Source organism: Drosophila subobscura, chromosome J, assembly GCF_008121235.1.
Source record: "Drosophila subobscura isolate 14011-0131.10 chromosome J, UCBerk_Dsub_1.0, whole genome shotgun sequence".
In the NCBI taxonomy this organism is placed as follows: Eukaryota; Metazoa; Arthropoda; class Insecta; order Diptera; family Drosophilidae; genus Drosophila; species Drosophila subobscura.
Window position 1 is genome coordinate 6,405,652 of NC_048532.1, and position 25,591 is coordinate 6,431,242.

The 25,591-nt window shown below is 47.5% G+C and overlaps 3 protein-coding genes across 8 annotated transcripts in view; all 3 read right to left on the minus strand.

The window, feature by feature from the left end:
- Positions 1-5: 5 nt before the first annotated feature.
- On the minus strand, positions 6-4,751 carry LOC117894043. Its single transcript, XM_034800892.1, is given in 7 exon segments — positions 6-1,487; positions 1,490-1,609; positions 1,672-1,821; positions 2,843-2,973; positions 3,077-3,191; positions 4,407-4,483; positions 4,628-4,751. Coding segments are annotated over 6 exon segments (1,602 nt in total). The 5' UTR covers positions 4,465-4,483; positions 4,628-4,751; the 3' UTR covers positions 6-459.
- Positions 4,752-10,393: 5,642 nt separating this feature from the next.
- Positions 10,394-17,279, minus strand: LOC117895719. Its single transcript, XM_034803577.1, has 4 exons — positions 16,901-17,279; positions 15,540-15,712; positions 15,206-15,455; positions 10,394-11,839 (listed from the first exon to the last, which is right to left on the minus strand). Exons 1-4 carry the CDS (start codon positions 16,953-16,955, stop codon positions 10,692-10,694), a joined length of 1,626 nt encoding a protein of 541 aa, XP_034659468.1. The 5' UTR covers positions 16,956-17,279; the 3' UTR covers positions 10,394-10,691.
- Positions 17,280-21,661: 4,382 nt separating this feature from the next.
- The window catches only part of LOC117895716 (protein TANC2), a 53,149-nt gene continuing 49,219 nt past the window's right edge, over positions 21,662-25,591 (minus strand). For all 6 annotated transcript variants that reach the window (XM_034803570.1, XM_034803571.1, XM_034803569.1 and 3 more), the window contains 2 exons: positions 22,233-25,561; positions 21,662-22,176 (listed from right to left, as the gene is read on the minus strand). In XM_034803570.1, coding sequence (XP_034659461.1) covers positions 21,835-22,176; positions 22,233-25,561 — 3,671 coding nt within the window. In that variant the 3' untranslated portion in view covers positions 21,662-21,834. The remainder of the gene's footprint in view (positions 22,177-22,232; positions 25,562-25,591) is intronic.

Below are 25,591 nucleotides of genomic sequence, written 5' to 3' on the forward strand. Positions count from 1 at the left end.
TGGTTTTTTGTTTTGTTTGTGAAAATTCTCTTTGAACAGATCAAAGAAAGCAGCGAAGTAAATTTAAAAACAAATCACTTTTATCATCAACATAAATGAGAAACGAAACAGAAATAGTACGAGCAGATCAAGGAAAAGATATAGACACAAGAAAGAGTTGAGTTGAAAGACAAACAGCAGAGGGAAAGTGTGGAAAGTGAGAGACGGAAGAGATAGGATTTGCATAAATAATAGAGCTCAGGTTGGGGGAGTAGAGAAAGAAACGAAAGATCACACAAGATGCAACAAATTTGAGTATTTTTTGTAGATGGTTCAACATATTGTTTGTTTGCTTGTTTGTAGGCGGTGTTTGTGGGCTTAGTTTTTGTTTAGTTTATCAGACTCTCGGTGGAACTACTATCAGTTGTTCTCTTGTTGGTTTTGGAAAAGAGTAAAGTAGCAGGCGCAGGAGAGTGTGCCTTAGACGGAGAAGCCGTCACCAGTGGGATCGAGGATCCAGGGATAGTTGTTGGGGCACTCCATGCACGTGAACAGGCGCAGCGTCTCGCCGGGCAGCTCCCGGGTGGTCAGGGGGCAGGCATTGGGCAGCGAGCAGTAGGGCTGGCCCTTGACATCGCACTTCTCCTTCCACTCCTGGAAGTCGCGCAGCGAGTTCAGCTCAGTGGGGTTCTGCATCCACTGGATCACCTGCAGATTCGTCACAAAGAACACATCGTTGCGGCCGAGCATCTCCTCGATGAACTTGACCAGCTCGTCGCGGTACTCCTTCTTGGACTTCAGCCACGAGGCGTGGAAGTGCAGACCCAGAGGGGCACGGTTGCTGTTGTAGTGACGGTTGAAGTTGTGGCGCAGAAGACGTGCGAACTGCTCGCCGGAGGCAACGTTTGAGCACGAGTCGACCATGTGGCAACCGGGCAGCGACTCATCGAAGGTGGGGTCATCGCGACGATCCAGCTCGTTCATGACCATCTCCCAGACGGGGTGGCTACGGGAGGGGCAGTTGTGGGCATTGCCGTTGCACTTGTGGGGCATGCGGAAGTACAGGGTGTAGGGCCAGATGGGCACGCGGCCCAGGGAGGCGGTGATGGAGGCGTCGTACACGAAGAACTGATCAGCCATCATCTCGAACTGCTTGTTGCCGCCCACACGGAGGTAGGGGGCACGCATGCCGATGATCGAACCGTCGGTGATGTTGGCAAAGCGCTCAACAATCAATCGGGAACCGGCCATCTCGGCCAACCAGTCGTCGTAGCTGCCGCCGGACCAGTAGTTGGGATCGTCCTTGTGCGTCAGCGAGAACACGGAGATCTCGTGGCCGCGACGATGCAGATCCTGCACGGCCGAGTAGTTGGTGTACTTGTGCGAGACGAAGAATGTGCCCTTGATGGAGCAGCCGTTGGGGTTCTGGCGCTGGCCGTTGAACAGATCATCGTACAGATCGATGTTGTCCACGTTGACGGCACCGTTGAAGGTGATGGTTATCATCTGGGCACCTGCTGGGGCTCAATGCCGCCGGGAATGCGGGTTCCGTCCGCCGAGCAGAAGCAATCGGGCAGAGCGCACTGAGTGGGATCGCACTCGGGAGCACGGTTGGGATCCTCATCGACAGCTGTAGAGTTGGGAGATTAGTCTGTGGGCTAAAGGAGATCTCAAAGCAGAGATGACACTCACAGCAGGCATTCTCATCGGACTCGTCCTTGCAGTCGGGCTTGCCGTTGCAGAAGAGCTCCTTGTCCAGGCACTCGCCGTCACCGCAGGACAGCTTACCCTCGGGACAGATGGGCTCATCCGTCTTCAGGATGGGCTGCGCCTTGCGGGGCTCTACAGAAACGTGCAAATGAGCGAGGGAGAGAGAGATGGTGGATGGTTGGTTGGGTTAGATCAGGGATCTGCTGTGTCTTATGCCTAAAAGTTTTCGGATTAGTGACAACGAAATGTCTAAATTTTGAAATGATAAGTAATGATGATCTACATAGATATGCATGCGGTGCGGTGCGGTGCGGTTAGTGCGGTTGATTTGTGATCTTGGTAGGTGGTTAGTGAGGGGTGGGGAGTGTGCACCATTGTGTGCGGGTTAGGATTGTGTTGTTGGTAATTGGATTTTGGTTTGATTTTGGAGTGGGTTAACGGATTTGATTCTACCAAAGTTCCGAATCTAACATTGCTGACTACTGTATGTACAAGTGTTGGTTCCAGGAGATTGTTTGATTTGTTTTGGTTTGTTTTTTGTTGTTTGTTGTCTAGCTTGGTTGTTGTTGTTTCGTCACACTTACTCTCTTTCTCATCGCAATTGGTCACCTTGGCCTTCCAGTCGCAGGTCTGTTTGATCACATCAAAGGCCAAACCGGAGGGACACTGAATTTCTTTCAAACCCGATTTAGTACATCTAAAAAATAAAGTTCATTTTGTTTGTTTTGGATGTTTCATGTTGCTGTTTGCTGTAGCTGTCAGCTTTTGTTGTTGCTGTGGATCTCTACATTCTTTGGCTAGCTAAAAGAACTTTGGCACTAAGTGGTGGGTGGGAGAGAGTCTTCAATTTAGAGGGGGGGAGTCTGGGTGGTAATTATGCAATGACACGAACGATAATTCAGGGCTAGTTTTGGGTTTGGTTTGGTTTGTTTTGGTTTTGGTTTAGTGACACAGACACAAAACGCACAATGAGATGCGATGCGCACACACATACGAATAAAGACGAATAGACATAGTGAGAGAGACAGATAGACAAAGACAAAGACAGAGACAGAGAGTTAGGTGGGTGGAGGAAGATGGGACATTTTTGGGCTGGGAAGCCTTTGGAAGTACTATCCGTAGTGGGTTGTGGCCACCAGTGGGCCCCACTTACTTTCTTGGACATCGCAATTCTTCACGTTCGATTTCCAATCGCAAAGCTGTCGCAAAACATCGAACGCCAAGCCGCCGGCACATTTAATCGGTGCCAGGCGATTGCTGCCATCTTCACCGGCGCTGTCGCACCTTTCGATACCGAAACAAAGAGGTGCAAATAGGTTGTAAGAACAAATAGCTTAGCCACATAGACTGCAGAGCAACGGACAATCTGGGAGTGTGCTCCTCTTACCTGTACACCTCGCGGCAGTCGCCGTCGGCTTCCAAGCGGAAGTACTCGTCGGCGGGACGGTCCGCACAGACCTCCTCGACATCAACGCCCTCCAGCTTCTCCTGCTGGGATTTTCCTGTTTGAAATGGAATAAATGAGTCTGGTTGCTTATAAGAAAGTGTGTAAATCATGGGAATAGTTATTGAATGCATTTGACATTATATTCCTCTTATTTATGGCTAATATATATATCAAGCGTGTTCTATTTAAATCATTTAAGTGTTCCTTTGAATGTTAATTAGTTTCTACTTTTTTTTATGACTTTTGTGTGCTAAATGTTAGCCTGTTCTTTGGCACTCCTAATAATGAATTAATGCTGCCGCCCCTTATAATAATGGCTAAACTGTTTTCGTACGACTTTCAACCGGTTTGGTCTGTGCTTGTGGGGAAATACGAGTAGTGGCAGTGCGAGTACGAGTACCACTTCTAGTCGAACGACCCAAAACAACTCTCATTTTTTAACTTCATCTCGCGGCACGACGCGGCGTTCGTTCAAATGAAAACGAAAGGGCAACGAAAGCCTCGGGGCTCCAGCCTCCCATTTATAGGCGCAGACATGGCCATATCCCCATATTCATCTCGAAATGGAAATGGGGAATGTTGACTTGCAGTTTCTCATGTAAGGTGTCTGCTCAAACGGGTTCGCGGATTGGCTAACTGTTGTTGTTGTTGTTGCTGGCGGTGGTGTATTGGAAACCCGTTTTCGATTCAACATTAAAATGATATTGCATAAACAACGTTGCCGAGTCCAAAAATATATTCAAACGGAACCGATCGGCAGCCAGCCCGTCAGTCAGCCGCAGGTTTTGCTCGTTTTGCCTATGCTAATTTTTTTGGTATGGCTTATGGCCAGCTCCGGTTTCGTCCTCATGCCACAGTTTTCTCGGTTTCCTTTTCGATTGTCTTTCCATCTCCATCTCTATAACAATCTCAATCTGATGTTCGTTCAGCGGTTATTGATTTCTGGTTTCTGGCTTTGGGGTATTGCATCACCGATCGAAGGATAAATTTGATCGAAGATCGATCGCATGCCGCTAATGACTTGCAACAACTCCACTCTGATATATTTTCGTTGATAACTTTTTCAAGTTTATTTGCCTTGGCCAACGACCGATGCCGAGTGGTTTGTTATTGCGTTTATTTCTTTGTCTTTTCCTCTGTGCGTTTTTTTTGCAACCTTGCGAAAAGTTGCCGTGTGGAGTTTCCACCGATAAAGGTCAATTGGCTGTGGCTTCGACTGCTACTTAAGCTCTAAGTACCTATTGATGTACAACTAATTTTGAGTACTCACCAGCTGCCATACACAGGCACATGATGGACACAAATAATGCCCAATGGCGACGCGCCATGATTTATTTCCAGCGCCTTCTAGATCAGCAAAAATAGACAGCAAAAACAGAGGTTAGAGAGCCATCGAGCACAAATCACTTTGAATCGAAAGATTTTTTATTGTACATGCATGTAGGTGTATGCATGTAGTACAGAGAGAAACTTTTATAAAACTTGACTAACATTTGCGCACACAGCTACGGGAATGAAAAACAAAACCCTGTCTTCGGACTCTGTGTGGGGGGATGATGATCGTCGGATGGAAGTGGAGTGAACGGAGCACTCTTCCAATACACAGCCACGATTACACTAGGTGTTGGCCGGGGCCAACGAGTTCTATTTATTAAGCCGTGGTGTGTCTTGGCCATTGCCGTGTGGTGGGTTTTTGCGTGGTCGCTCAGAAACTCAACACGGACAGCAAGAGTTGCGCCGGCGCAGAGCTTTCGACGGGGTAACGTTCGGGCTGTGTGCGCTCCTCTTGTGGATCGTATTTTAAAATGCCAAACCATGAAGGCGAGCCGAGCGGCTCTCCTGTCTCTGTGTGTCTGTGTCTGTGTGCGAGTGTGAAGAAAGGTTAATTAGCATTTATAGGTGGCGCAGGTGGGAGCGCGGGATCGTACAGATATGGGAATGCATATATGTATGCACATTCGTATGTATTTTATGCTGGATTGTGTGGGTGACTTGTCTGACTGCACCTCTGGGGCTTTTGCTGTTTTTGGGAGTTCGAATTCGAGTTTGGGTTAGGGCTGGGCTGGGCTGGGCTCTACACTATTAGTTAGTCATCGTCGCTGATCGTAAGCGTCTGTCATCTTAGACATAAATCAAATGCAAAGGCCCATCAATCTCCTTCTGCCACTGACCCTGAATTGCCAAGTCTTTTGTTTGAACATCTGCGACAGTGGATTGTCTTCGTTATCTCTCGATTCTGCTACCCACCAACTATTATTATACAAAATCTCGATTTCGTAACTGTTTTTCTACTCTTTTTTGTGACACTTCTCTTCTGATTTCTTGCACACGTTTCTTGTCTAGTTACGAGTACTTTTTATTTTCACCCAAACGATACGAGAATCCCAATTACGGACCGGACACTTGTTGCATATGAAATGGGGACTGTGGCCTGGCTGGATGGGTCTGGAACTTACGATGAGCCTCCCCAGTGTCTGTCTGCCGGAGGTTTTGGTTATGCCAAACACATCGCTCGCATAAAATTCTTGTTAACGTGGCTAAGACACTAAAAGGTTATTAAACCTCTCTCCTGCCGGTATGCAGGTATTCCAACCACACAAAAAGAGAGTCTTGTTTTCGATTGTAACCGACTGAGTCAGCAGTTGTTAAATTTAACTCCATCTCTGGAGTCGATGTCTGTCGTTGGCCCTGTCTTTGGCTTCACTCCCTCCGAAGCTTTCTTAATTAATGTCAAATTAATGATGCCGTTGTTAACTGTTTTCGCCTGTTTACCTGCTTTTTGCACTCTCCGTTCGCTGTTATGTAAAGCAGTTGGAGGTAAGATGCAGGGGCGCAGCAGCAGCAGCAACAGGCACACAATTTAAGGGCCGCCACATACCACCAGACCAGGCCCTGTTATTCAATAAGCGATCCCAGAGGGGAGTGGAGTGTGGACAGATGAGGAAACAACAACCTCCGCAGCGACAGCAACAAAACGGAGCATGTTTGCGGATATGAATTTGCTGGGGGGACAGTCAGCAGCAACCTTGTCTTGTGTGCTCTGAGCATACTCCAATCCCCATTCAGTTTGTAACGGGAATAAAGAGGATCAACAGGAAACGGTCAATATTTGCTTAGGGAATGAGAAGTCAGAAGATTTGGAGATAAGCATTCTTCAGTCGAAGTCGAAGAGGGAGACTTTGCATAGCGGTAAATGTCTCAAGAGTGCCTCGGGAAGTGTTAATGATTGTCGAAGATCTCTTGCAGCAGCTTAACCTCCTTCACCAAGAGATTTCTGAGATATGTATGAAAGTTTCAGGGCTATGAGATTGAACAGCCATTGTTTCTGGCTACCGTTTGTTATCTATTTTCCATTGAGTCTATCAGAAAAGCCTCAAAGACTTGATTTATGTTCCCATGTTACCTTTGAATAGAGCAATTGATCATCAGCACGAATCTGTCAAGCGATTTCCACCTTTAGCCCTGATCAATGCTTGACCGAGAACGAATGGTCCAATGGACAGCATCAAGTCAGACCCATGTCAATTAAATTGTATTCGTGTCCGATCTAGAAGGAATCGTCTGTTGTCTGTTGGCTGTTAGCTGGTGGCGTGCTAATGCAATTTATTCGAGTATTTCGAGTATATGTATTGCATAGCTATTTCCTGAACTTGAGAACGAGTTCTGTCGTGTTCTGTGGTGTCGCGCAGAGGTGCCTGAGGCAAATGAGAATATGAACATAAAGGCCAACGTGGCGTATGAACATTTTGCAGCGGGTGTGCTGGAAAATTCTTGGAATTGCCACAGATCACAATTACATTTTAATTGCCATTTACCAATTGCCAAATGGAGTCAACAACTGAAGTGGATTGGAGTGGACTGCAGAGGAGCGAAGTGGCGGCGACTCGGGTGAAGGTTGTCTTCGTGCCACTCGGCACGAAGATGCTGCAAAAAGCGGTTCACCTTCTTCTGGATGCTGCTTGTTAAATTGGTTGCCGATTGCAGGTTTTTTTTCTTAGTTACAATTAATTTCTGCGCTCTGGTGTGATATAATCCCTCAATCTCATCGGAAAGCCCGAAAGCCAACAAAAAGAGTCTGATTATTATTATTACTTTGCTGCTTCTTTCCCTCTGTTTAATCAACTGTTAAAACTGGTTTTTCAATTAGAGTGAAAATGTTGATGATATGATGGCACTGGGCACTGGGCATTGGGCATTGGGCACCCCAAAGCGCGTTGGCCAGATGAAGAGTGAAAATCGTTTTATTTTATCATATTTTTTGTTTTATATGCCATGATTCCATGGGTTTTACGGATTTACATAATTTAGTTGCCCTCGATTTTGTGGCTGTGTGCTGTTGTTGTTGCTGATGTTGCTGTTGTTATTGTTTCCGATTTGATTTAAATTTGTAAGTTTGTTTTAACCTTTTTTGCCAGCTGCTGTGGGCTTTGCTTTGCTTTGAAAAGGTCGATCGTCAATACGAGTTTACAGCGTTGAGTGACACACTTTTGATATGTTCAAAAAAATCAAATAAAACAGAAGGCAAATCAACAACGCCCCGCCACGGGCTTTACCATGGTCCTTCGATCAATTAACTCAAAACTGTTTTGCATACTAACTGGCCAAACAAAATGATAATTTTTGCTAATTGAAATTGTGTTTAATCAATGCTTGAACCTTTTCTAACACTAGCTAAAGCTGTCCTCAATCAGCACAGACATTAAGCTGGAGGCTCATCTGGAGAGCAAAAAGAGAAATTGCTGGCTGCCTCAGAAAAACGTACAAAAACGGAATTGTTAATGAAGGAAATGCTGGTGGTGTGGTGTGATGGTCAAGACAATAAACCAAGTCGAAGTCAAAGTCGAAGTCGAAGTTGAAGATGAGCCTGTAAACTGTAAAAGAAATGCATAACCATAAAAAAATCATCAAAAAAACGCGAGCTGTAGTTGCATAACGCACCCCCCCTCATCAACCTTCTTCTGCTTCTTCTTTGTTGCTTCTTCTCCTTCGTTTTCTTCTCCTTCTTGCTCTCCCTATCATCGTCATCATCAGCTTCGATCCGCACCGAGGGACGCACACGGGGTGGGCGGGGCGTTTAATTTATGGCAAGCCAAGAGCATCGAAGGCCTGCAGCAAATAACGGACTTTCTTTTTAGTATAACTTCAGTATTTAAGACAATGTGCGTGGCTCTCCATCCATATGTGTGCGTGTGTGCGAGTGTGTGCGTGCTGAGGAGTATTTGCCTTTGACTTTCAATTTTCATTTCCATTTGAAAAACTCATCTGCAATCAGCTGCCATATGTTTCTTTTGCTTTAACTGTTTGCCGACTTCATTATTATGCAATTATTTCTTGCGGGTTGCTTGTCAAAGTCCGCCAACTGTTTTGTGGTCGCTCTTCTGTCGATCATCCCAACAGCTGCGCCTCCCCGGGGCAACGTCACAGCTCCGACACCTGGTTGAGTCGCTCGTCTGGATCACCTTGTCGCCATTGACGTCACACGAATTGGCAATAACTTACACACATATTCAAATGAAATGGAGCGAGTGTCTGTCTGGCTGAGAACCAGGAAGCATATTCGAGAATTATGTAGTTGGTAAAGGGAAGCCCGCCGCAACTTGTTCCACAGTGGTAGGAAAAATGTGGAAAAGTTGTCAAGGATTCAATTGGGTAGCAAGGGAACATTGCATCCGGGAGGGATTTTTGATGTAGATGAACTGGGAAGTTGTATGGCATACAAACAGAGAGTTTCCTTCTGCCAAGAGAAAGGGAAACCCAGTAGATGGATTAGGACTTACTTCACTTTTTCCATGAAAGGAGGATCTACTTTAACTAGAATAATTTACCAGATTTTCCCACCATTTCATTCTCAGAGTTACCATCTCTCGTCTGTGAACAGTTCTGAGTAAAATTGTAACCCTACTCCCATCGACTGTGTTCCACTGTCCAGCAGCAGCAGAGGGAGGCTGTCCTACCTGCGCGTTTGTCGTTGTCCCGTGTGCAATTTATGCAAATCGCCCACTTTGCAACTAGTTCACTTACCTCAGCTTGGAAAAAGTAAAAGTTTGCTCAAGTTACACACACACAGATACACCACACACACACACCAACACACAGACACACTGGTGATCGTAGGGAACTTGTTTTTTGGGCCACTTTTTGGAGCCTCAGAGAGCCGCTTACCTTGATTGGTGATAAAACTTATTTATGCGTCGAATTCGTACCACAAAAAAAACGCACAGAAATAATATTCATTTTTGTGCAGCTAAATAAATGTGTAAAGCGTATAAATATCATATGAATTCATATGTGTCTGTGAATATTTTTGTGGTATTTCCAGGCAAAAATTTGCAATGCTTAAAATTAATTAGCAGCTCTTTCGATTTGTTTGGGGGATTGCGCAAAGAGCCCCCAAGCCCAAGCCCATGTCGCACCCCGAACCCAAGAACCAGTTTTGGCATCTCCATAGCCAAATCTCCTTGCCTCCATCACCATCGCCATCTCCTTCTGCGTGTGCTTGTGCTTCTGCATTCATCTGTGCGCATACAAATTAGCAAATCTCGAGAGTCATTTTATACTTTATGTGTGTATATTATAGACTAATATATCTAATTCTAGACCGGATCGACACTTTGGAGCGTTCGGTGTTAGGTGCCCAAAATGAAAACCTGAAAATTAACATACATACATATGAAGGAGGTGGTTGGTGGCACCGGCGGGAGGGGGCTACAACTCCAACTGAAATCGAAACTGAACACCGAAAAGAAAAAACGCGTTATTGTTATTCAAATTTGCGGCTTTTTTTTCCTGTCGGATAATTCCGAAAAACTGGTTAGTAAGTCAGTGGGTAGATAGCATACAAATTGGGTTGAATTATTGTTGCTTCGCGGGGTATCTCTCGGTTTCGATTTCTGTTGCTGAGCATCGCCAGGGGTTCGATTTGGTTCCATTCCATTTCATATTTCTGTTGCTAGTTGCCAGCTCCATAAACTCTATAGTATTCGATGCCTAATCCCCCATCCCATCTGCATTTATGCATTTTTTTTGGGGTGTTTGATGAGCGAATGGGAAAAATATAAATGAGAAATCCATAATTTGTTTTCTTGATGTTTTTTTATATAATTTTTTGTGGTTTTTTCGTTTTTTATTTTTTATCATTTAAATATACACATACAAATTAACGTAAAACTACAAAAAAGAGTTTAGACACAAAGTAGATGTTGTTGTTGATTTTTTTCTCTTGTTGTTGGTGTTGTTTTTTCTTGTTTTCTTTTTTCGGTTTTAGAGTTTTTCTTTTCGTCTTTTCTCCATCTTGTTTTAACGTAACCGTAACACAGCAAAGACTTGCCCGGGGGAGGCGCCCGAAAGCGCCACAGCGCTTTCCTCCTCGCGCATCGAAGTCAGTCAATAAAAATATAAAAAAAGTCTTGCAGGAAATTCAAAAATCGATTGATCGAGTGGTTGGATTGTGATAGAACTTAGTGATTTTGGTTAGGCGTCCAAGGGGGCTCGCCAAAAGGGGGACAGGGACAGGTACAGGGGACTGGGACGGGGGAAGATCATCTCGCTCGCTGACTTAGAAGAAACCATCGCCAGTGGGATCGTTGACCCATGGGTAGTTATTGGGGCACCGCACGCAAGTCTGCAGGTTGATGGTCTCCCCGGGAACCTCCTTGGAGGTGAGCTTGCAGGTGTTGGGCACCCAGCAGGCGGGCTTGCCCTCGACCACGCACTTCTCCCTCCAGGGCTCGAAGTTCTTGACCTCGCTGATGGTGCGTGGGTTCTGCATCCACTGGATCACCTGGGTCATCGTCACGAAGTACACGTCGTTGTGGTTGGCCAGGATCTCATCGATCCAGTACAGGAAGGCGTCCAAGAACTCGGGATTGTTCTTCAGCCAGGCGGCGTGGAAGTACAGACCCAGCGGGGCGCGGTTCTGATCGTAATGGCGATCGAAGTTGTGGTTCAGGAAGTTGTAGAACTGATCGCCGGTGAGGATGTTCGAGCAGGAGTCAACCATGGCACAGCCGGGCAGGTACTCGTCGTTGGCAGGATCCTCGCGACGATCCAGCTCGTTCATGACCATCTCCCAGACGGCGTGCGACCTGGTGGGGCAGCTCTGCAGGTTGCCGTGGCAGCGGTGGGGCATGCGGAAGTACATGGTGTACGGCCACAGTGGAGGATTGGACAGGGGTGCCGTGATGGTGGAGTCGTACAGGAAGGCCTGCTCCTCCATCATCGTGAACTGATTGTTGCCACCCACCCGCAGGTACGGTGCGCGCACTCCCACCACCGAGTTGTCGGTGATGTTGGCATACTTCTCGGTGATGATCCTCATGCCGGCCATCTCCTTGGCCCAGTCATCGACGGTGGCGTTCGACCAGAAGCGCTCCTCGTCGTTGTGCGTGATCGAGTGCACGGCGATCTCGTGTCCCTTGCGGGCTGTCTCCTGCACGGCCGAGTAGTTGGTGTACTTGTGCGAGACGAAGTACGTGGCCTTGATGTCGCAGCCGTTGGGGTTCTTGCGCCCCTTGAACATCTCCTTGTACAGCTCGATGTTGTTGTTGTTGATGGCATCGTCAAAGGTGATGGTGATCATCATGGGCACATCCTTGGCGGGCAAATCCCCAGGGATCGAGGTGCCGTCCTCCGAGCAGAAGCAATCGGGCAGAACACAAACAGCGGGATCGCAGGGAGGAGCACGATTGGGATCGTTGTCGATATCTGTAATCGAAAGCGAGAGAATATAATAGGGAATTAGATAATTTCTTATGCTGAACGTATCCCTCTCCTCTTGGGAATTTATTGATCTTTAGCAGGAATTTATTTGCTGTTCAATTTTTATATTATTTCTGTGATTATTTGTATTCTGCCTGCGTTTGCGAGCTTACCGGCAAAAGTTCACTCAACTTTTCACATAAATATTTAAACAATTAGCTAACTGTACAGAGTTTGTGTGTGGTGTGTGCCTCGTGACTGTGATTGTTGTTGTGGTTGTGGCTGTGGCTGTGGTCGGGGTTAGTTCAATGAACCGACACAGTCTGGAAAAGCAATCAAGAGAGGTGGGAAAACCGAAACGCAAAGTGAATGGAAAATGTCTACACAATCTTCCACTCGAAGATTTTTATATATTTTTCTTTCATTATTATTTTAGATGTTTTTCATTGGTTTTCTGCTTTGCTTGTTGAGCAATTTTCATGCCTGATCGGGGATTCAGGGAGCGTTCCACTCAGTAGGTGACTGACTGACTGCCCCACCCACTGAAGACACCACCCACGTGCTGGCCATTCGTTTGTCGGCCATATGTAAATGAGGGCTATCTGCTTTCGTTAAGCCAAAACCAATTGGTAAGCCTTGCACTTGCCACTGGTGCCGTGACTGGTTGGTGGCTCGTCAAATGCGAATCATTTGCGAAAGTTTTCATAGAAATTGGCGGTAATTATTTTGGAGTTGTCTCATTTGGCATTTGCCTTTTGCTATTTGCTATTTGATATTTGCTATTTGTCGAGTGAAATGGCAGGCAAAGGCCAAAGCATTTTGGCCAACAGCAAGAGCTTTTCACTTTTTTTATTTTAATTTTTTTTGGTTTGTCTTGAATCAGCTGCCGGCTTTTGTCTCTCTTTTGACCTTTTTGTGCGGCATCTCTGCTGGCTGTCGTCTTGGCCGGTTTCCTTTCCCCCACTGTATTTTTTTTTGTTGCTTTCTTGCACATTTGCCAATAATCTGTCGTTAAAGCCAGGTGTTATGTCATCTCGAACCGGTTCGGGATTCAGCATTCAGTATTCAGCATTCGACATTCAGCATCGGCATCGGCATTCATTGCTTACCATATTCCCGGCTATTATTGACTTATTTTTTAGGGCTTTGCTTTTATTTCTTTTATTTATTTTATTCACTCTTTTTTTGTATCTTTTGCGGAGATTGTGGAACGGGGAACGGCTGAGATGTGTAAGCTGGCTTATTGAGTGCCATTAATGCCATTTCTGAAGAGGATGCGGCCAAGATAGAGATGGATTATGAGTGTGGTGAAGTCGGGACGGGATCACTGTAGGTGATTGATAAATAATAATGGGGAATTTACGTGTGGCCTAAGAGGATTGCAAAAGCCGCCGATTGATTGGATCTTTCCCCACTATAAACTCAAATTCCTTTTCAATATTCCCCTGACATTCCGCTTAATTTGTCAAATTTCCCACAACTTGCTGCTTGCCAAATTTTCTATTACACTTTCCTTATTGCAGTGCCCGCCTCTAGTGCTAAAAACCTACAAAGTATGACCATTTAATCGCTCTGCCCAAGTGTCTGCCATTCATTTTGGTTTACGGAGACGTGTGCTTCCTCATTGCACTGTTCCCCACGGCGTCTCCAGGTGAGGCGGAGGCTAAACTTGGGCTTTGGTTATTCAATTGTTTATAAGTTAATGGTCCGCTGAGCATTTCAAATGTTGCGCCTTCTGGCTGTGCATTTTCCTCGCATTTTACCAGTGCGATGTGCAACAATCCACGAAAGCGAGGTCTCAGAACGAGCTTCAAGCCGGAGCCCGTCGGCGGTGGCTGATGGCTCGATCCGTGCGGATCGGCATTAATTAGCTCGCTAAGCCATCGTTTATATGCCATGTGAGCCTCTTGGGAAATGTCGCTCGTGTTAACTGCTCATCGTATGTTAAGAGCACAGATACTAACTTACTTTGTATATTTATACTAATCGCATCGCAGAGCGACCGCCACGACGCGACCCGATGCCACGCCAGTCGGTGTCCGTTATTATTGGCATTATTAAAAATTAGCTGCGGTTTTTACGCTGTCTGCCGCTGTTTCGATGTTTATTTTATTTATCTTGCTGTTTCTTTTGGCTCCGTTTTTGCGGCTTTTTTTGCAATTGCTAAAAATATACACAAACAAATGCGAATGCGCGAATGCGGCGAATGGAATGGCATGGCATGGGGGCTCTTAAGCCGCTTATGTAAGGCTAATTTACACATGAATCGAACGCGCTTCGGAACGCCTATGGAGAGGCACTTTGTTGTGCTTCGATTTGATTTCTATTAAGTCCAAGGTTAGCGCTCTTGCGATGTTGTTAATTAGTGATTTAATATTTCATATGCGCTCTAACATACGACCAGTACCAGCAGTAGATCTTGGTAATTCATGTGAGAGATCTCACGGTCGGACGGACTGTCGGTGGAGGGGCTCCAGGCTTTGTGTCTGACATTTCGTTTCCATTTCACACTTGACATTTCCACCCGAAAGTCGATGCCCATTAGAGATTCGAGTCGGGGCCGAGACGCCGCTAAGGGCTTTACGAAACCGGTCGGCTGGTGGGTCCCGTCCCGCGGATCTGTGCAACAATGCAACATCGAGAGTCGGATCGGAACGGAACGGATCCGTTGCTTGTGGGCGGCATTGGCATCCATCCCAGTGATCCCCGCAGTATCTCCCCCCCACGAAACTCTATCCAAATCCCAGACAGACACTTGTATGCCGTTGTCGGAGTTTCGAGAGGCGAGTGGAGTGTCTGTCGTTGTAATGGTCGCATTGGAGTAATGTCTCAAATGCCGTCAACCGGTTTTAAGGTGCGACTCTTGTTGCGACTGGAATAACTGAAAGAAATTCGACTTGGCGCCCGGCCAAAATGACAAGACAAGCGGACAGACAGACATAGGCTTGAATATACAAACTTGAGCCACTTGAAGAATTACATTTTGAGCTGATGGAGTAATAATACTCTCGGCCTATTTCGGCAATATGTGGTGGCTTACTTCTATAGATGCCATTCCAGATAATGCTGAATCCCCGCTAATGCCGAATCATTGTTGTCAAATGTCAAATTTAATAGAAAAAGTGCTTCAAAAATTAAATGACAGATCACTGGATTAAAGGGTAGGGCAATTGCTTCATTCGATCCTTGAGCCTCATAATAATTTACCTAATTTTGGTGGGCTGTGGCCTGAGAGCATTAATCAACAATGAAATGGCCAAAAGGTAAACATCATCAATCATAGTTATGATATTTTTCTCATCGCTTTCGTTGCTATTTTTGCTGCTGCTTAAATTGTATTCCTAATATTTTTTGATTTATTCTTGTACTTACCACAGGTGTTCTCATCGGAACCATCGGTGCAGTCCTTCTCGCCGTTGCAGAAGAGTCCGCGCTCAATGCAGTTGCCATCGCCGCAGGCTAGGAAGCCATCCTGGCAGAGTGGCTCGTCCGTGTGCAGCAGAGGCTTCACACGACGCTCCTTGTTCTTGGACTTGCAGTTCTTCACGGACTCCTTCCAGTCGCAAGTCTGCTTCTCAATGTCGAAGTACAGACCGGCAGGACAGCGAATGGCTTGCAGGCCCTGCAATTGTACAAAGAATATGGGGAAGAAATCAAATGTTAGTCGCTGATGGATAATGAAATCGTGTGGCTGTGCTGGACCTACCGATGAGGTACACTGGATGACGTCGCGACAGTTGTCGCCTTCGCCGGCAACGAGGCGGAACCACTCGCCGGCATCCTTGTCCTTGCAGAGCTCCTTCTCGAACGACTCCTCCTTCTTGGTCTCTTCGGTGGTGGCCTGTCGCTTGAATCGCAGCAGCGGATCGCTGGCATTGGCTGTGTGGATGAAAGCAAGGAGCAAGAGGAAACCAGAGCATGGTTGGATATGTCAGTGAGTGAGTTGCCAAACCGGAAGAATTTCTATTGCGAATGTGGGTTGGGTTGGGCTGGGCTGGGCTGTCGCCATGTCGCCATGCCTCTGGCACTTCCTGTTACAAAAACACAGATCGAGTCGGGCACGGGCACTGGCACGGGAATGGCTATATAGTATATGGCTTAGATATAGACATGGCATGTCGTCTGGCTGGTTGTGTTTGCCCAGAAGAAAACACGTTTGCCATTATGAAATACGATGTCACCAGAGAACCAACCGTGCGCAGAAACACACAAATATCTCTCTGTATATCTGTCAGTTTGTCTGCTTGTCTGTCTGTCTGTCTGTATTGTATAGAAACAGAAATTGTTCCATGGCATTCCAAAAACTTGTTGCGCTTGCGCTATAACTTTGACATTTTGCATTTCGCTGGCAGTTGGCAACAGTCCGCGTCTGCGCCTGCGTTAGCGTTCGCGTCCACGTCGAGGGGGAGTTGCCACATTTGCATAACCGTTAATTGACAGCTGGCAACAGTGGCAGCACGGCAGCACAGCAGCAACACCAGCTGAGACGCAACAAGCTAGTATTTATTTATGTATGTTTCGACTTCATAATCATGATCGATGGCCTGTCAAAGTCAAGAGGCAGCCAGGAGATCTGCGAACTGCATTCAGAGAGTACTATTCGGAGAGCAGCAGCTCAAATGTCAACGTGAGTGTGGTATGTGGCATGTGGCATGTGGATACCCGTATGCGTATGTTGGTTTCTCTTCTCTTCGGCTCAAGGTACGACTCCCTTGAAAAATGAAAGTTGTTTACCCGAACTAGTCGGAGCCACTTTATCTGCTCGTCCTTTTTTTGCATAATCAAGGTTACTAAATCTCACATTCACATCTTGCAGACGCAGTCGCAGACTGCTTTTCATTTTCGTTTCCATTTTCCCCCTTGCGCTCTTGTTGTTTTTTTTTCCTTCATTTTTCTGAAGGCCGAACCAGTCGAGCAATTTTAATTGATGTCTTGACAACTTCCGCCAGCCGAGCCGAGTGGAGTCGAGTCGAGCCAAATGCAAATTGCATTTCAATAATTAAAGCTTAAAACTAGGTGGAAGCGGAGGGAAGCATAAAGTATATGTTTCGGCTGAGACCTTCTTACCTTCGTTAAAGGCCGCCAAAGCCAGAACGGCAAAAACCACAAACAGTTTTGCCATCTTTGACTTGACGCTGACTTGAAATCTGTTGAGTATTTCGTTCGTTTGCGCACACTTTTAGTTGGTTTTTTGTTGTTTCGATTAACACACAGTAAGGAAAAACACTGGATTTTTGAGATCGACGGCAGAGAGCAAGTTTTGTCCTTCCGATCGCTATCAAAGCTCCATTTACACTGTCTGCTACGAACCGCGCACAATTTCTCGAACCCCTCTCTGACACCAAAGCCCCAGACGAAGTCGGATTTGCTTCTTTTATTACACGGCGGCCACGACGACGTCTCTTTCGTGCCACTGTGGTGGGTTTTGGAAAGCGTCGAGCACACAGCACCGTTGAGCTTTCTGCAGTCTCCGTGCACGAGCCACGACGGGGTAACTTGACTCCGAAATGCGATCCACACGAAAGCTCTATTGAGTACCAGACAAGCCACCAAGCCCGGCTTTTTCCCGCTTGATTGTGTGTGTGTTGCACAAGTGTTTGGCTCGATCGTGACTGGATCGCTGCCCGAAAGAAGAGAGAAGTGCGGCACGTTGGTGGTGCTCTTTTATATGCAAAATGGTGGCTGGTGCTTTTCGGTCTCTAAGGGGTACCCATCCACATCCACATCCACAATCTCATCCACTCTGCCCTGCACTGTGGTGAGTAGCTCTGCTGTGTGGACTGCAAGTGTGTGCGCCATGGAGTGGCGTGGAGTGTGGAGTTTGAGTTTGGCTTTGCCATTATGCAAATGGCATTCTTGGCCATAATTTAGCTGCGACCATCTTGGCACTTCTGGCAGATTCCAGAAGGCCTCTTGGTTCTCTTGGCTCTGTCTGCTGTCTGTCGAACCTGGCCTAGCCCTCGCTTTCTGTGCTGTGTCTCGGATGTGTGTCAGTCTGGGCGTGCCCACGCCAAACACACCATCAAAAACCACTGCATTTTTAATGCCCCAATACCCATACATATTCATATGTTTTTAAAGTTGCTTTTTATTTAATTATATCTATCTAATGCCCAGGCAGAGGGTATACGAGTTTGTCAGTGGAGTCTGCCAACAGTGCGTATGTTTAATGTTTGAATGTATTATGCTGCTTCGAAAAGTCTATGCTATGTGTTCAACCTACCAGAAACCGCTCAAAGAAAGATACATCTTTCCAATCTGTATTTATTTCTTGATTTTATTTTGATGGCTTGTGGTAGAGCCTCTCTGACGTCTCGTCGTCCCAATTTAAAAGCTGTTATTTTTTCCCCGCCGCGACCTTGATCATTTTAAAGCTAAATTAAAGTCGTTTATGGCCAACCGAGTGATACGTCGTGGCTCGACGGCTGCTAAATGACAGAGTGCCGTCTTAAGGCGTGACGAACTGCCTCCAGCCGAGAGCGTTTTTTTGTCGCCGTGTCCGCTGATCGCTGATGGCTGGACGCCACAGCTTTAAAGTGTGCCAAAGTGTTTTGTCGTTCGACGAGAGACCTTTCCGAATTGTCATTGTCTATTTTTGCCACTCTTGACATTTGCATAGAGGAGTAAGGCTGCTTCTGCCCGGAGATTTCGGCTTGAATTTCCAATTAAGATTAAGTAAAATAAGTTTTGAGCAGTTTCCGCCTCAGCAGTTTCGGCAAGCATCTGCCTGACGAAATGTACATACGTCAATTGAAGAACCAGTTTTCCCCATATCATCTCAATATGAATGTGATCATCTCGTTCCAACGAATTCTTGCAAAATCTTCAATGAAATTCAAGCTTAAAACCGCAAAATTCGTTGCTGCTTAATATAATCAATTTTCTGGTTTTGGGGAAGCACTTGTTCCCTTCCTTTCCCTTTTCTGTGTAGTTATTGCTTTTATTTTTTGATTCTACAATGAAATAACATTTATGAGATACATAGCTATAAAAATTCATGAGGTGTTGCATATGCTTATAGCAATCAAAAGCAACAGTTTTATTTTATTACTATATGTAAATATTAAATATTTATGAAAAGAAACACTGGCGTCCCAGCGTCTTCCCCACAAGTTCCCGTGCAAAATTATATGCCAACCATTTTATTTTCGATTTGCTTCCCAACAAAAAGCCTAACAAATCTCCGATCGGTCATCAAATGGTTATTATGTTCATTATCTGGCGCCTTCTTGTTTGAATTTATTCTATACCTCCATTGCAGTTAGCTTTTGTCAGACATCAATCAACATCTCGATAAGTGTCCGATCGATAGTGTTTTGTGTTTGCAGCCCTGGTTTCCAAAAACGCAGGAGAATGATTCACAATTTTATTGCAAAGTATTATAATCCAATAAAAGGGTGTACTTAAAATTAGCACATTCTCTAGAAAATTGATGCATCTATCATATAAAACTATAGTTTCAGGGCTCTGAGTCTTAGCTTGCTCTTAATATTAAGCAGAATATCAAAATAAAGGAATATGATTTTATTCGGTTTATTTTCGGTACATTTTGAAAACGAAAAGGTATATTTTGGTATTCTTGTGTGGGTCAGACGGTATATTTGATCGATAAAACTGCGGTCACACTGCAAAAAAAACGCACGCCATTCACAATTTGTTTATTTTTTGTAAAACTAAAACAAGATAATAAGAGAGCAAGAACCTAAGTAAAACGATGAACATTAACGGTGAATACCGTAGCATGTCAATTATAGTTTATGTACAAGGACGTCTTTACAACTTGCAGGCCCTTCTTCCGTCTCTTCCATTCGTCTATTCCATTTTTTTGATGATCATATTCCCAATTAAATCAAATTTCTTGTGGTTTTAGAACTCATCCTGTGCTGCAATCCAATGTACGACACATCAAGCGTTGGACGAGGACTGTTCCCTGGTGGGAAAGTTGTAAACCACGCGGATAGCTGACTGGAGCACCAACACGGAAAGCACACAAGAGCTGAAGGTAAAACTGCAGGAAACGTGAAGAGTTTAATCCATAGGGCCTTGGAAGGTTCAGCATAGGGACATTCTGATGATGAGATCTCGGCTGTGCTAAAAATCGGCAAAAGGAACGCCAACACAAGCAGTAGACGCCCTTTGGCTTCGGTAACAGATTAACGTGTGGACCTCCATTACAACCTTTCTCGCGCAGAAGATCGAGGAAGGCTTGCGGGTCCTTGCCCTGGGAAAAGAGTACTACACCTTGTATTACGAAAGCGACTTTTATATTGGCTGCGATCAGGAGTGTCTGTGGAACAATGAAACAGAACACATATAGAATACAGCGAGACGAGATGATTAGATTAGCGCTATACCGATTGATATTAGGCTAAGATTAGCACACGTAAGATACACCATTAAATACCCATTTTGATGAAAGAAGTATTGAGCGGATTTTTCGAATAAAATTGTAGCATACTTTCGGGGTTGATCTGATTTTTGAAGTATCTTTTGGGGGCTGCCTTTATTCTAAATAGTGTGGCATACTTTCAGGATAAAGTGATGCCAATTACAAAAATGCATGTAACAGCCGTATCCTGCAGTCCTTGTGGTGCTTAATGAATGCAAACGATACAGGACACTCTTCCGCTGACGAAGAGACATGCAACGTCCTGATATCCCAGGAAATAGCCGAGTTATTCGGCTGAAGGGATTTTAGTTAAAAACAACTATAAAATGGCATTATCCTTAATGTCCTTGCATCCGAAGGGATTGCAAATGATCCGGGGAATTGTCCCAATCACAAGGAGGTATGGCATGCCCTTATCCGACACGAAACAACCGATTAAGCCGTTGCGGGGATTAGATTTTAAAACTGCTTTAAAATGGCATTATCCTTAATGTCCTTGAATCAAAAGTACTTGCAAAGGATCCGGGGCATTGTGCCGATAACGAGGAGGCGTCGAATGTCCTGATCGGACCACAAATAAAGGAGAAAATACTAAAACAAATATGTCCTGTTGTTGTTGTAAATTTTTGTTGTTGTTGTACAACAAGAAAGTGTTGCACAGTAGCGCCCCCGCGATCACGTCGGCCACTTCAGGAACTAATATAGCGTAGTTCGAAAATCAACCGCTCAGGGCTGGCGCGCCACTGTGAACAAAACAATTTTGAAAATGCTTCGATCAAATGCAAATTTTCAGACCGAGTACCAGGCCAACAGAAATCAGCAGAAAGTAGCTGCTTTTTCTTTTCTTCACTGTGTCAAAAGCTGGCCGCTACGAAACTGAAACCTTTTTTTCAAACGAAAAGTAACTAAAAGTATGCAACAGTATTTTGGTGTAGAATTTTTTAATTTACCTTAAATACAAATCTTGTAGCATACTTTTAGTTACTTGGCGACTACCAAAAATAAAAAATCTTTAAAAATACTATTAGGGAATCCTTATCCGGGAAGGAGATTATCAAGGATAAAAATATTAAACATTCCCTACTCTTCGACATGTCAGCGTCCCCAATGGAGTCCTTTTCAAGGATCAAGGATGCTTTCATCTAGCTTTCTCCGCCATTTCTCGACAAGCTAACGCGCTTTAGCTCCACCATTTCTTGTCCGATGGACCTAAAAGTCTGTTTTTGATTGGAAAATTGTCCTTGATTGAATGGAGTCCTTATTAAGAATCAAGGATACAGGATAATTTTCCAAATTCTTGTTTTCTCAGCTCAGCGGAAGAATATCCCTGGAAGAGTCCTTATCCTTTTCAAACCCAACCCCAGCCCAAAAATAATTTCTTTTTTCAATTTTATTCATAAACAAAATTCGAATTTATTTTATAACTACACATTAAAAAGATTACACAATTAAAAAGAATTTAAAGGACATACGAGTAATAATTTTAAATTACAACTTTCAAAGGCAATAAATAGCAAACAGTTAGAGTTAGACCTAAAGGTAGTTTTAAATTTAGAACTGTGATTAATTCGAATGGGATACCAGGAGTAAAACAATACACAACAATCGACATTTACAAATCGGTGATCTCGTGATGAGATTCGTAGATGGCGCAGGCACCGCCGACGCCGCTGACGCTGCCAACGTGTGGTGGCAGTTTGCCGGAGGAGAAGTGATCCTCGCTGCTGATGGAGATGCGGGTAAGCAGCTCGGTCTGAATGCGCTTCAGCACCTCGACAACCTCGCTGAGTACGCCGCTCTGGGCGGCCTGCTGCATGGCTTCATTTGCGTCCACCAGAGCTTCATTCAAGGCACCCTGCTCCATTCGCGCCTTGGCCCGTGCGTAGTAGCCCTCGTAGCTGTGCGGCTTCTGGGCAATCGCCTGCGTTGCCAAATCTATGGAATCGTCAAGTTCCTGCAACAATAAAAAGGGTTATCATAAGCACATGTGTATTATTAGCTTCGACTTACATTCAATTTGCGCTTACAGCGCGACAGATTCAGCAGCAGATTGGTGCGCAGTTGGGCAAAGACCGCATTCCGCTCTAGGAGCTGCTCCAGGCCGGAGATCTTGCGCAGCGCATATTGATAACGATGGGCAGCCTCCTGGAAGCGATTCTTTCGGTACAACACATTGCCGTCTTCGAGCAGCTTGTTCAGCAGCACCACCAGGATCTCCGGCTTGCCCATGGCCATGCTCCAGGTCGTGGGCCCCAGCTTGGCGCCCTTGCGCAGGAACACCTGCACAGCCTGGATGTTGCGGCAGGCGATGGCACGGTCCAAGGGTCGCATTCCGTGCACATCTATGTGCTCCAGATTACCGCCTTGGTCCAGCAGATACAACACGAGTCCGGCTGCTCCCTGGTAGGCAGCTAGATCCAGCGACGTGCGTCCGTTGTGGTCCTCGTGGTGACGGTTGCAGCCGTGCTCAAGGAGGCACTTGGTCGCCGCCAAGTGTCCCCGCAGACAGGCCCAACTCAGGGCAGTGAATCCCTCGTGATCCTGCGCTTCCAGCGCTGCTCCGCGCGCCAGCAGCAGTTCCACCAGCTCAAGGTGGCCCTCCTCTGCCGCAATCATCAGCGGCGTCTTCCGGGTCTGGCCCAGCGGCTCGTCCACCAGCGCTCCCCTCTGCAGCAGCTGCTCCACCACGCTCCAGTGGCCCTCCTTTACGGCCAGCCAAAGGGCCGAGTATCCCTGCCGGTTGCGGGCATCGATCTGAGCGCCACGGGACAGCAGAATGCAAACAACGTCCACGCATCCGTGCCGAGCGGCAGCCGTGAGCGCCAATTCGCCACTGCTCGGCTCCAGGCCATTGACATCCAGATCGAACTCGTTTTCGTTGAGGTCCAGCAGGTCCTCGAGGATCTTGCAATGCGATTGAGCAGCGGCTCCGATCAAAGCCTGCTGCAGAGCCACGGACCGGCTCACATCCTGGCTATTGGGACGCGGCGTCCACTCGCAGGCCAGCAGATACTTGACCACACTCAGGTGGCCCATGCGAGCGGCATGCACCAGTGCGCACCTCTGGGTGATGTCCAGCTGGCCGAGACTGCTGCCAGCGGCCACCAGCGGCCGCACCACATCGCAGTGGCCGCGCATGGCGGCGAGGATGAGCGGTGTGCATCCCTGGCTATTGGTCAGTCCCACGTCGGCGCAAAACTCCAGCAGCAGACTCACCATGGGCAGGATGCCCTCGTGCGCTGCAATGCACAGGATCGGAGCACCGCCCATGTAGTCCGTGCGATGGTTGGGCGAGGCGCCCGCCAGCAGCACCAGGCGGGACACCTTCAGGTTGGGACTGTACACATTGCGCAGAGCTCCGAGCGCTGCTGAAATATTATCCGCCGCTCCGGCCAGCCAGTACGATTGCAGATCGCGGGGCGAGAGAATGGTCTGGCTGCTGCCGCCGTACAAATGCGCCTTAAGCATGTGGTGGCCCAGTTCCAGCGTCAGTTGCGGCGACAGGGGAGCCTGGAGTCGCGACAGGCGGAAGGCAATGGCGGCATGGCCGAGTCGGGCATCGCAGAGGAACTTGCTGGACTCGCCCTCGTCACGGCGCATCAGCCACTCCCGCAGCGAGCTGTGGAAGAACATGTAGGTGTTGTCCAGGCGCTTGATCAGGAAGCCGTCGAGCAGCTTGAAGCGCTGCATAAAGTCCGGCCAGCTGAGTGGCTCCTGGCCGTGGCTTAGCGCCTCCATGCTGTAGTAGATCTCGTCCAGGGTCAGCGGGTAGAGGGCCGCCAGGCAGACGTTCAGTATGGGCGCCGCCTGGTCGAAGCTGCGCGCGGTGGGGAAGCGCAGGTTGAAGTGCAGCAGAAAGATCTGGGCCAGCGAGACGGGCAGCACCTTGTAGCTGGAGGACTTGATCACCAGCTGGCCACGTGCAATGAGATCCAGAATGAGCTTCGCATACAGCATCGAGCCACGACTCAGCGACTGCAGGTGGGACACGAACTTGGTCTGTGCCTGCGCCGGCTGCCCCTGTCCGCCACTCGCTCCTCCGATGTTGTGCTGAATGTCCGTGCTGTGCGACAGCCTGGCCCCTATGTAGTCCAGCATGTCCTGCTGCAGCGACTGGCTGCTCGCCCAACTGTCCAGCGTGAGTTGCGTGTAGCTGGGCGCCTTCACCAGCTCCAGCATCTGGGTGCGCACGGTGGCCACCAGCTTCAGCCAGGCCGGGAAGTGTGGCGTCAGCTGTGCCAAAAAGCTGGCAATGGTGTGTCCGTGGTCGGGTCGATGGTATTCCGCCTCACAGAGCGCGTCCACCAGGATAACGGCCACCTTGGCGGGAATCTTGCCCGCGCGATGAAGCTGCGCGAGTGGCTCGAGGATGGCCAGCTTCATGACACGCTCCGCATCTGCGATGCACTCGCGCACACTGAGGATCTCCTGCAGATGGGCCTCCGAGAGCAGATAGTCCCGGTACGCCGTCAGCTGTGGCGCCTGGCAGAGCTGCGCGGCCAGAGAGTGGACAAAGTCCGGCACCTGGCAGGTGAGATTCGCGTCCGCCTGGCAGAAGTGGTAGCCCACCATGTGGGAGGCCAGGCCGCGCATGCGTTCGTTGTGGGAGCCGAGTTGGAGCTGGCTGTAGATGCCATCCGGATCCTCCTGCATCTGGCGGCGGCCGAAGCACGAGTACTCCACCAGCTGCAGGCAGAAGGCGGTCTTGCCCGTTCCCGGCTGTCCGTTGATCAACACCACGCGGGTCTCGGTGCCGAGGAGTATGTTCGAGAGCTGCTGCACCAGCCACTGGCGGCCGACGTACGGCGGATCTGGTTCCTGCAGCGGCACCTCAAAGAACAGTGGCTTCAGGGCCAGCTTCACAGCGGCCAGCGTGGAGCCCGCCACTCGATTGCTTGCCGCAGCGGACGCCTGTTGGCTGGTTCGTGTCGAGCGTCGGGTGGCACCCTTGCGGCTCTTGCCGGGCAGTGGCAAGGCCTCGTATACATGCAGCATGGAGCAGCCGACCTTGAACTTGCTGGACAGGCTCAGTGTGTCATCCTTGGCCAGGTGGCTGGTGGCCACCGACAGCTGACTGCCGCTGAGCAGCCCCGCGCAACCGCCACTGGCCAGCGTCTGTTCGGGGCTGATGTTCTGGGAGGAGCTGCTCGTGGTGGTGCTGCTGGCGGCACCCACTCCGCTGCTGCTGGTGGTGCTCGTCGAGTGGGGCGAGGGATCGCTGCTGCTCGAGTTGCCATTGCAATTGTCGTTCAGCAGCAGACCCAGACGTGCATGCAGCTGATCCTTTTGCAGCTTCTCGTTGAGAAACGAAGAATGATGGTCCAAGGCATCGCCGCCACCTGTGAATCAAGATTAAGGCAGAGTTAGGA

Bases quoted from the DNA above. Each gene is read 5' to 3' on its own strand.
- LOC117895719 (XM_034803577.1), bottom strand. From the start codon at position 16,955: ATGGCAAAACTGTTTGTGGTTTTTGCCGTTCTGGCTTTGGCGGCCTTT. The intron at 15,456-15,539 runs GTAGGTCCAGCA...GTACAATTGCAG, and splicing joins TCATCCAGTGTACCTCATCG to GGCCTGCAAGCCATTCGCTG. The intron at 11,840-15,205 runs GTAAGTACAAGA...TTTCGATTACAG, and splicing joins TTCCGATGAGAACACCTGTG to ATATCGACAACGATCCCAAT.